At 33.2% G+C, this 12,394-nt stretch overlaps 1 protein-coding gene across 5 annotated transcripts in view; it reads left to right on the plus strand.

Annotated features, from left to right (window-relative positions):
* The window catches only part of LOC144973354 (uncharacterized), a 29,038-nt gene extending 25,472 nt beyond the window's left edge, over window positions 1–3,566 (plus strand). For all 5 annotated transcript variants that reach the window (XM_078915674.1, XM_078915673.1, XM_078915670.1 and 2 more), the window contains exons 2-3: window positions 651–1,730; window positions 2,340–3,566. In XM_078915674.1, coding sequence (XP_078771800.1) covers window positions 663–1,730; window positions 2,340–3,194 — 1,923 coding nt within the window. In that variant the 5' untranslated portion in view covers window positions 651–662 and the 3' untranslated portion in view covers window positions 3,195–3,566. The remainder of the gene's footprint in view (window positions 1–650; window positions 1,731–2,339) is intronic.
* Window positions 3,567–12,394: the final 8,828 nt, after the last annotated feature.

A 12,394-nucleotide genomic window follows, 5' to 3' on the forward strand; every position in this document is an offset into this window, starting at 1 on the left:
AATGACACTCCTGACAGTGGCTGGCAAAGGTAAACGATGAAGTTCCGGCGTCTTGATATTAGAATCAAGTAATGGAGTTTTGACCAAGTCTCGATAGCAAGATAACAATTTTTTGATATATATATATATTATGATATGAGGAGTGGAGGGGTCTGGCCGCCAGTGCATATGTTATTGAGAGAAGTGAGTGAGGAAGATTAAATCGATCAGCTTTTATAATAAGTGGCTACGTGACAGAAGGTGGAACGAAAAGTATTCACTACTTTGAAATGAATTCAAAGAGAAGGCTATTAAAGGAATGATAATCTAATAATAGAAGGTAACATTTTTCTAAGCCTACCGAAATATAACTGGAGTGAGATGAACTCCGATCTTACTAAAATATAACTTTAAGAATGAACCCTCATTAATGTGCCAGTAGTAGTAGTAGTAGTAGTAGTAGTAGTAGTAGTAGTAGTAGTAGTAGTAGTAGTAGTAGTAGTAGTAGTAGTAGTAGTAGTAGTAGTAGTAGCAGTTGTAGTTGTGGTGGTGGTAGTATTAATAATGTTGGTGGTAGTGGTGGTTGTTTTGGTGGTGGTTGTATTTATTTGCCGTAAATTTGAAGTGCACTCATTTACATTGTTAATTCGACGTATTGTGTTTTGTTCCAGATTATATAAACAATGCATTCCTTGACTTTACTCGGCTGTCTTTCTTTTCTGTTGTCAATTCATATCAATTTATCAGCATTTCAGCCTGAACCATTTCCAATGAACTTAACATTAGACAACTGGCCAAATGTCGTCAATAATTTCTGTGGACGTAAATGTGTAAACGGAACACTTGTTATCCAGCAATCATTTTGTCACTATCCGCCATGTTATCCTTGTAATTGTGACCATGACTGTATGATAAAAGGAAGCTGCTGCCCGTCAGCTCATTGGGCAAACGATGACTTTTTTACTGGACAAAATGCACCGACGATTACACCATCCGAATTGATCACTTTTCTGAATACCAACCTGATGTTTATCCCCCGTTTCCGTGAACTTGAAGAAAATCTGGTCGTGCAAGGCTGTTTAAGTGAATGGGAAGGTTCTATTGTAAAAGAGAAATGCAAAAACTCGGGCTCAGGAGAATCATTGAATGAATATATACCGTTTATGGACACTCGTACAGGTTTTGTGTATGAGAATATTTTCTGTGTCGTGTGTAACGGATTACAGTACTCAAACAATAACGTCACTGATATTAGTCAATCAGCCCCAAATAGAGTACAACCATTTGCATTTGGAGTTTATTGTAAATATGATATTGGCGCCCATCGTTTTATTAATAGATTATATCTTATAAAACATGTAAAGTCAATCGATACGTGTCTCCTTGAAGCTGAAGAATTGCATGACAGGATCGTCAGCAACCCACCATATCACAATGATAATCCGTTTCCTTCTATTTTTCCGGAAACTGCAAGACCAATTTTAAAAAAACTTTGCCAAGAACTGCCTTTTATTTTTTCTCTATCTACAAAGTACTCAAAAAATATATTTTGTCATTTTCTTAACGCTAAAGCTGCTTTTTCTTCGAGATCCTGCTATTATAATCTTCTACTGATGGGCCATTCAAGAGTGTATTTTACACTGCATTTCAAAAGTCACTTCTTTTCTGTCGACGAAGAAAGTGCTACGTCTATGGTTTCTTATAACGTAGACAGAAATTATTGTTGGAGACTTCGGCAAAAAGAATCTGAGGTAAGATTTGGTAACTCACAAGTAGATAGTTAGATCTAAATAGATATGATTTGATAACAGATGAATTGGTATGGAGGTAGCTGTAGCTGTTTATTTCATTCCCCATGACAATACTTGTAAAGAAAGCACTTGCAATATTGATGATGATGATGATGATGATGATGATGATGATGATGATGATGATGATGATGATGATGATCATGATGATGATCGAAAACATAAACGACCCATGTGCCATGTGTGGCGCAATGGAACATCCTCGATTGTTGTTCAAAAGCCTTGTAATATATTCACTCATCCTACTACGGTCGTGGGCTTTTTCTTCCTTATTCTTTTCCGTCTGTATGTGATTTTCCACATTGGTCGATTTCAGTCTTTTGATTGAGTATTTACAGGTCTGTAATTGGTTCATCTCATATTTTAAATCTCTATGTAGAAACTTTATTCTATTGGCAAGTAATTGCTGGAGAAAAGCGTTTGGTGATGACTTTTTTATTTTGTTAAATGTTTCAAATTGATTCATATTCTTGAACCTATTTGGTTTTGCTTTAGTAAATACTTTAGAGTTTATCATCTTTTGTTGGTTTTTACATGTCTCTGTCTTTTCAGGATGTATGCAGTTTGGTGTCCTGTGTCCCTGGAAAAATACTTGTAAATAACGGGGAATCTTGTGAAACAGCGATCAGCGAGATTCGTTTTCTGGCATACAAAGTAAAGATCGTATATGTCCCAGATCAACCAATCCCTGAAATTGAGTTCTATTCCATTCATTATCGACTTCTGGATTTTGTCACCCAATTCCACGGCTTGTTGGTGGATACAAATTACTCTTCGGAAACTAAAAGGTGTGAAAATGAGTATGGTGACTTTAACTTAAAGCAGCAAATTGCATTTGTGTATAATTTTGTATCGTTTGAGAATTATTCCAGAGATGACATTGAAACCAACACGTTTAGACTACTGACGCAATCGTTGCTAAATATATCGGTCAAAGCGGTTTCGGATGACAAACCAGACATAACGTTACGTTTGGTTTGCATTGGTGAAAATATGTGTGACATGTACAGAATGTTATCAGGCTTTGGACACTGCATTGATGAAAAGATTATTAAACTATCTGATATGCACTCCAAGAAGGACAGCCATTTAACTGACAACCCTCTTGATTTTTCACCAATTAATCTTTGCCCTTACATAAAAATGAATTATTCAAATGCTGTCATCTCAGACAGACGCATGGTATTCACAATACAAATAAAAGACCATAAAATAACCGTAACTGATATAACTAGTTTTGGATTAATAGAAGACAAAATTTGTCTATGTTTTCATTACTTCAAGACCAAGCTTAATCAGGCGAAACAGCAAGTTCTATCTGAGTTTAAAATGAACCGATCTCTCGTCGCTATAGCAATTATATGGCACTATATTGTTCCAGTTATAATATGTTTCCTTCTTCAATGATTTCCCGAGTATATAGAGATAGCCTATATGGTACTGGGATTTTCGCGAATGTGAAAAGCTTCAAATTTCTGTGATTCATTCTTGAAGACACAAATGGGTGTATTCGTCATTCTTGTTGTCTCGTATTATAACACGGCCGACCACAGATTACCCTGAGATAATGATTGAATAATTAGGCCATTATTACAGGACAGGTAATGTCAAGATGGTCTTCCATCTGTGGATAATAAAAGGTTGGCCCAGAGGTTAAATAAATTATAGAAAAATATAGGGAGTAAAGCTACTCTTATAAAAGATATAACATAAAGTAAACGATGTTTCGGCCTTTGGCTTTTTTCAGGGAAACAATAAAGGAAATAATATGTTATTTTCCATTTGCATTATGTTTAAAACAATACAGTTAAAATGTGTGTGTGTGTGTGTGTGTGTGTGTGTGTGTGTGTGTTCGTGTACGTATGCAAGTAAGGTGAAAAAGAGAGAGCGGGACGGAGAGAGAGAGAGAGAGAGAGAGAGTCTGAGAGAGAGACAGATTATATATGAATATATATATATAATATATATATATATATATATATATATATATATACATATAAATATTATATATTATATATATAGAGAGAGAGAGAGAGAGAGAGAGAGAGAGAGAGAGAGAGGAGAATTAGGGAGACAAGGATATGAAGTAATGAGATGAAATATAAACGGGAATGAAAACTATATTAATCAAACCAACCATAAGACAGGGGAGAGGGGGGGGGGATATGGAGTTATTATTAAAAGATTCTAGACGACGATAGTGTCTTTATTGACCCCATCCCTCCTCTGATAGAGACAATGCTGTTAACGGTCAGATTCTCATTTTACATCTAAGTACGGTGAGAGAATATAAGAGTCATTCAAAGACTCAAAAATGCACCGCTCAGATAGAGACTCGAACCCCCAACCTTCAGGTCCGAAAGCGATTGTAACAGCTCAAGACCATATAGCCGCTTAAATTCAGCATTTTATGTTTTTGATCATTTTTACTTCAATTTAACATTTTTATATTCGGATCACCCCGACAGTCTACTGTTTAAAACCGACGGGCCACCAATAGTCCTATTATTTATATAAATGTACATAACAACAATGTATATTTCTATATCGTGCCTGGGAGTAGGTCATTTTTTTACCTGAAAGCCCCGTTGTTCATTCCGCGTTGGCTTCGCCAAGTCGAGTTCTTGTAAAAGGTATTGAAACTCACACTCCCTCACTGTACTCACGTGTTTAATTAATAACTGTTTGGCAACAAATGTATATCTCTCGAATAAAGACATTTGATAACATTTTACAGGTGTCATATCTCATCCTCCCAAGTTAAATGTTGTTGTTGGCTTAGAACCAATGTAAAATCCTTTGGGACCCAAATATTGTGAATATTTGTTTATTCCACGTAAGACAGTGACATGCTACACTAATAATAAACCTTGGGTATCGTGCGAGATGAAGGAATTGCTCAATGAAAAAGAAAGTTTTTTTCGGATAATAATCAAAGAGCGAATGAAGGAAATAAATTTTTAAAAATAACAAACTTAGGAACATGAATCCTTCTCCTCCAACGACTCGCTCACCACATCGTCTCATCTGAAAAAAAATCAACGGCTACGCCCTGAATGGCAATCTCTATGTTTTGATAATGAAATGAACTATGCGAACGAACTTAATTCTCATTACTCGAGATTTCATAGTTTTGATTTCTCAAATGAATGCAAAGACCTTCAACACGCATTACTACAAAATAGTAACCGATATAATTTGTTTACAATTGATTAACACGTTTCTTTTATGACAGTGTCAACAAACCATGTGGGTCAGATAAAAAAGTTAGTGGAATATTTTTAAAGCCTGAAACCAACTGGTTTCGCTTTTACATATATTTTTTTAACATATCACTCTCTCTTAATGTCATACCGTATCCGTGGATAAACTCTGAAATGATCCATGTTCCGAACAAAAATAACATTCATTGTTTAAATGGCCTTAGACCAATGGCGTAAACACCAATAGTTATGAAAGTGTTTGAGATGTTTGCTTTACGATTTCTCTAAAATGAGTTAATGGTAAGCTAGATTCACATCAGTTTTTCTATAAAAGAGATAGACGAGTGTAGAGGACAGCGGCATTGTCTTTGTAAATAACATCCTAAAACACCTTGAAGAAAAAAGATCACATGCATGGCTCCTTTTCATTGACTTCTCTTCTGCCTTCAATACAATTCATCCACACATCATAAAAAAGCTTTTTAGATTTAAATGTGAGCAACAGAATCATAATTTTGATTTTGAAATTTTTAACAAATAGAGGTCAGCATGTAAAACTAAATGACAAGTTTTCTAGTCTGAAGACATTAAACAAAGTGCCCCTCAATGTTGTGATTTGTCATCAACCCTCTATACCCTCTACACAAACGACTGCTGAGCTCACAATGATAATACAAAATTATTAAGTTTGAAGACGAATCAGTTATTCAGGGTTTTATTCATGACTCAGTCCACTTACTTTGAGAAGGTGGCAAAATTTGTAAATTGGTGTAAGGATAATCAATTTTAAACTAAACAAAAATCTTATTTTGCTCATGAGCATTGCAAATCAATTTGTAGACACGTTTGATTTCTATAAATATCTAGGATTTACCATTGACAAGAAGAGGAACTGGCATTTGTATGTAAATAATATGTGTTCAAAACCTAGTTTTAGATTGCTGTTCCTTAGAAGATTAAATTCTTTTCAAGTTATAAAAGAAATCCTTGATATGTTGTATTTTTCTACAGTTTAAAGTATTATATCATTTGGAAATACATGGTATAAACAACATCCAAGAAGACAATATACATGGATAAGCCCAGGCGATAGAACTAGAAACCAAATAGACGTCATCCTAATCCAGAAACGTTTTCGAAATGCAGTAAAATCAGTTAAAACCTTGCCTGGAGCTGATTGTGATAGCGACCATGTGCCAGTCATCTGCAAAATGAGAATAAATTTTAAAAGATAAAAGAAAGGAAAACATCAACCAAAATATGATGTAGGATTTCTGAAAACAAATCAGGATCTTAAAGAAAAGTTTGTTATTGAGGTAAAAAACAAATTCCAATTGCTAGACGTAGAAGATCTAACTGATACAGATGAATTATGGAACGGAATTAAAACCTCAATTAATGAAGCTATACAAGAAAATATACCACAAAAATCTAGAAAAGAGAATAAGAAGTGGATGACTAATGAAGTGCTAGGACTAATGGAAGAAAGAAGACAATATAAATCAGATGTAGAAAAACATAAAACCTTAACAAAGAAAATAAAGAAAAAAATGTAATGAAGCAAAAGAGAAATGGATAAATGATCAGTGTCTAGAAATAGAAATAAAACAAAACAGTAATAGCAAATTTATACATGAAAAGATAAAAGAAGTCAGTGGCAAAAGAGTATGTTCAAGCACAGGATGCATAAAAGCTAAAGATGGCAATGTTTTGATGGATAGTACAGATGTGTTGAATTGATGGTCAGAGTATATAGAGGAACTTTTTTATGATGAAAGAGAAAAACTAACAATAAACAAAGAGATAGACGGGCCACCAATTTTAAAAGAAGAAGTAGAAGCAGCTACAAAAAAAATGAAGTCAGGCAAAGCAACAGGCCCTGATAATATCCCAATAGAAATTATCATAACATTAGAGGATTTAGGTTTAAACACAGTGACAAATCTATTGAATAAGATATATGACAGTGGTAAAATTCCAGATGATTTATTAAAGTCAGTGTTTATACCACTTCCAAAGTCACCAGGGGCCACGGAATGCGAGTTACACCGAACGATTAGTCTTATGAGTCACTTCACGAAAATTCTCTTAAGAGTACTAATGAACAGAATGAGGAAAAGTATAAAACCAGATATATCAAGAACTCAGTTTGGATTTGTCCCCGACAAAGGTACAAGAAATGCTATTTTCACCTTATCAATGTTGATGGAAAGATGTATTGAAGTCCAGAAAGACTTATTTATTTGCTTTATTGATTACTCAAAGGCATTTGATAAAGTTAGACATTGTGAGCTATTTAATATCCTTGAAGGACTAGACATAGACGGAAAAGACCTTAGAATTATTAGAAAATTATATTGGAAACAAAGTGCAGCCGTCAGGATTGAAGGAGAATTAAGTAGATATATACAAATTAAACGAGGTGTTAGACAGGGATGTGTTTTGTCACCAGACCTTTTCAATATCTACAGCGAAACAATGATTAGAACTTTAGGAGATAGCCCAGGCATTAAAATCAATGGTAAGAACATCAATAATATAAGATATGCAGATGACACAGCACTAATTTCAGACTCAAAAGAAAATTTACAACTACTCCTCAATAAAATAGTCACAGATAGTGAACGTATGGGGTTATACTTAAATGTAAAAAGACAGAATGCATGGTTGTATCAAGGAGAGAAAGAAATCCAATATGCAACTTAATAAGCAATGGAAAAACTATAAAACAAGTTCAGGCATTTAAATATCTTGGATACATAATAACTTCAGATGGCAGATGCAACACAGAAATAAAACGAAAAATTGCAATAGCTAAAGATAGTTTTAATAAAATGAGTCTTATTTTTAAAAACCACAATATCTCAATGACAACAAAACATAGGGTTTTGAAGGTCTATGTATGGTCAGCAGAAATGTGGTTTCTTAGAAGGATGTTAAGAATCTCATGGACAGAGAAGAAAACTAATGAAGAAGTATTAGAGCAAGCTGAAACTAAAAGGCTATTAATTCGTACAATAAGAAAAAGGCAAATGTAATTTTTAGGACACCTAAATCGACATAAATGTATTGAACATCTTGCTCTCACAGGAAAGATAGAAGGTAAAAAGAGTAAAGGTAGACCAAGAAAAACATATTTGAACAGTTTGAACAGCTGGGTGACAAAGAAAGAGAAGAGTAATATTAGTTTTCTGAGGTTATCTGATCCGAGAGCTGAATGGCGTATCATGATCACCGATGTCTGGCACAGATTTGGTACTTGAAGAAGAAGAAGAATCATTTGGAATCAGTTGCCTGGGTGGAGCCATAACTGCTTGGGATAAAAGAAGAATAACAAAAAAAATGTAAGAAGAGCCGAAAACATTGTGCAGTCCACCCTGATACAAAAAATACTCTCTATGAAGAATATTCTTATTAAAAGGTTTTAAACATCTTGAAAGATAAGCAACATCGGGTAGATGAGGTGGGGGGGGGGGGGGTAGAGCAGCTTAAAATCCAGAACAGAATGTTTAAAAATTCTTTTCTACCCTCTAACTTGAGGAGATTTTCTCGAAGTGGCACCAATACTGAGATCGAGGATAGTGTGGATAGGCGAATAGTGGGCGTGAATATATATATTATTAATATATATATATATATATATATATATATATATATATATATATATATATATATATATATATATATATATGAGAAAATATATTGCCAATGGTAATTATAGAGAATAAAATTATACGAAACTAGGGTGATGCGAGAGAAGTAGAACGTTTATTTCTTTGTTTATTTGCTGATGTGTGTGTGTGTGTGTGTGTGTGTGTGTGTGTATTTTTGTGTGCATGAAGGAATAAGTCAGAGAAACACAGAGAGAAAGAGAGACAGACAGACACACACACACACACATACAGACAGATAGATACATAGATAGATAGATAGATAGATAGATAGATAGAGATAGAGAGAGAGAGAGAGAGAGAGAGAGAGAGAGAGAGATAGAGAGAGAGAGAGACACAGAGAGAGGGAGCATTTGCGAGGTATGAGATTTTCAAAAATGGGTTTAGTTTTGTAAAGCTCTTTGTTTGTTTACTTCTATGTCATTGTATTTCCTTTTTATTATTTATTTACAAACACATCACAGTCACAGTTAATACTCATCAACACAATATCAAAAACATGACAACGTGACATTTAATCTCTAGAGCTACTTTAAGAAATTCATTAGTCTATGGCAATATCTGATGTAAATTTCCAGAAGTGAATAAATATAGTTCATTTTAACTTATCTTATCTTATCTGATCTGATCTTATCTTATTTTATTCAGTGGATAAATTACACATTGTTCCAGTTGATACTCATCAATACAAATTCAAAAACAGGAAACACACGACATTTTTTTCATCCATAGATATGTGTCCAACCCCATCGTCACAGTTAGACAGTACTCATCAACACAATATCAAAGACAAGACAACGTGACATTTCATCCATAGATATGTGTCCAAACCCATCGTCACAGTTAATACTCATCAACACAATATCAAAGACAAGACAACGTGACATTTCATCCATAGATATGTGTCCAAACCCATCGTCACAGTTAATACTCATCAACACAATATCAAAGAAAAAATAACGTGACATTTCATCTCTAGAGCTGGGTACAAACCCATCATCACAGTTAATACTCATCAACACAATATCAAAGAAAAAATAACGTGACATTTCATCTCTAGAGCTGGGTACAAACCCATCATCACAGTTAATACTCATCAATACAATATCAAAGACAAAATAACGTGACATTTCATCTCTAGAGCTGGGTACAAACCCATCATCACAGTTAATACTCATCAATACAATAACAAAGACAAGACAGTTGATGCTCATCGAAACAAAACCAAAGACGAGAAGCCATTACCTTTCATTTGTAGTGAAGGGATAAAAGCTCCCAGGACATTATCGTCCAAAGTTCCTAAATGGTGACTGCTGCAAACTGTAAGAATAAATTATGAGATTTTAAATAACTGATTATTTGACAAAACCATTTAATACAGAACCTTAGAAAAAAAAAACCCACTTTACTTTAATTCTTCTCGATTAATAGACACATTCCAGTTAGAATTTACCTGATACGTGTGTATTTTGTAAGTACAATCTTCCATCTTAAACGAATATATAATGAAACGAACATTTATAAACTTTATTAAGATGGGAGAGTGACACCATGTCCTGGATGAAAGCCTCTTTGTTTTTTTAAAAAAATAAACCAATCCATGTTTCAAATTTAGGCAACGTCATGGTCGTCAGCCAAAGAAATTTCAATAATTTCTATACAGTCATTTTAAAATAAACATTGTAAACCGCAAACTCTAGTATAGACACATCAAAATGTAAAGGATAGTATATAGATATAGTTGAATCCGTTGATTTGTGTTTCATATAGCATACGATAATACAAATTAATTAATAATCATACTGATTACAAAATCTTCGTAAAGGAACATTATGCCAAAAACGCATTATTTTGAGCTCAAATCCTTCTTCAGTGAATAACAAAATAAAATAAATAAAAACATTAATAAATCACTTAAATTCAGATAGATCACAGAGAAGTATTGATGATGATGTATTGATTCCAACTTAATTTCAAACAAGACATACACCTTTCAATGGGTCTCTCCTATCAAACTCTGGATGACCAACAACAAGCTAAACTTTAATGATCATAAAACTGAATTTATCGTTACTAGATATATATATATATATATATATATATATATATATATATATATATATATATATATATATATATATAGACATTGGAAAGCAGATTCAAAGGGGGTTCTACAAGGATCAATTTTAGGTACATTGGTCTTTACCATATTTAGATGAATAAAAAATTCAAGTAGTCAGAACCACTTAATTCGCTCGCTTTACGCAAGGTAGTAAAATAATTCAGATTAATCAAATTTCTTTCAGCCCTCCTCAGTTAAAGTGCCATGTCCAATGCCCCGTCACCTACCCCAATACGTAATAGCACAAAACACGTCAAGAAAACATTAATTTCAAAAGATACGACGCTGTCATTTTTGCATTGCTGTTACACATATTATGTTTTGTGCAAAAATGTGAGTAAAAAGTCTTTTAAAAAGATTCAACTTTGCTCCGCACACAGTAGGACTGACGGATCAGAAAGCAAAATTACCATACAACAAGACACTCAAAAACGTAAACAAGATACAAATTCTTTACTGTTAAGCAAAAATATAAGCTGTAATTGAGGTAAAAATAATCCTTTTAGTTGTTTTTTTTTTTTTGCTGTTGTTGTTGGTTATCTTTATGGGAGGGGAAGAGGTATCTTTTTATTTTCAAATCCCTGACATAGTCTTCACTCGCAAGATTTCCCATCACCATTGCCGCACTATCCAATCCCCCCCCCCCTTCTATCCCCATCCCTATTCCCAATAATCGCGCTTGTAGCGTTGACAATTGATATCTCACCAATTACATGAAAAAATCTTGATCATGACATCTCACTCTGTTTCTCGTGGGTTTTTTTCGGTATTGATTTAACTAAATCTATGACTTTTTCATGTATTGTATTGTCTTCTTTTGTTTTGTATTTCATCGTACTAGGAGACTGAACATTCTTTAGGTAAAAATAACGAGCATCATCGAACACTGTCAAACAAGTTGTTAACACCAAAGGAAACATCACATAAACAATACAAATATAATATCATTTATTGATTTCTAGCGTGAAGGAATTAGCTTGGAGAACATGTAGGATTGTAATTATCCCTATCAATTCTAGTTATCGGATGTGTCATATAAGTGTTTTATAGATAATCATAAATCAGGAGACTATTCATACAAGAAATATTAGCAGAATCTGGTAACAATTTCAGATCTGAATATTTTTGTTGATATTCCGAGTCAATTGGTAACAATGATATTGACGTATTGGGGTTAACATTTTAATGAAATGCGTTAGGATGGAATAACATCTTACGCCGCAAAAAGGGGGTTAAAACATACAAAAGGCTAGTAAAACAATGAAAACATGTATTGTAATTGTAGGAATCAATTCTATTTATCTCGTGAGTCATACGATTGTTTTTATTATAATCATGACTCTAGATAACGGTCGATGCATAAAGAAAAAAAATATAAAGGTTTAGATTTTGTTCAATTTGTACATGTCATGAGGAGAACAATACTTTGATTTAATATTAATAATGATGATGATGATAATAATAATGATAATAATAATAATAATAATAATAATAATAATAATAATAATAATAATAATAATAATAATAATAATAATAATATAATAAATAATAAACAATAATAAATAATAATAATAATAATAATAATAAATAATAATAATAATAATAATAATA

This window comes from Berghia stephanieae, chromosome 5, assembly GCF_034508935.2.
Source record: "Berghia stephanieae isolate SIO BIC M18660-M18661 chromosome 5, UCSD_Bste_1.3, whole genome shotgun sequence".
Classification (NCBI taxonomy): Eukaryota; Metazoa; Mollusca; class Gastropoda; order Nudibranchia; family Aeolidiidae; genus Berghia; species Berghia stephanieae.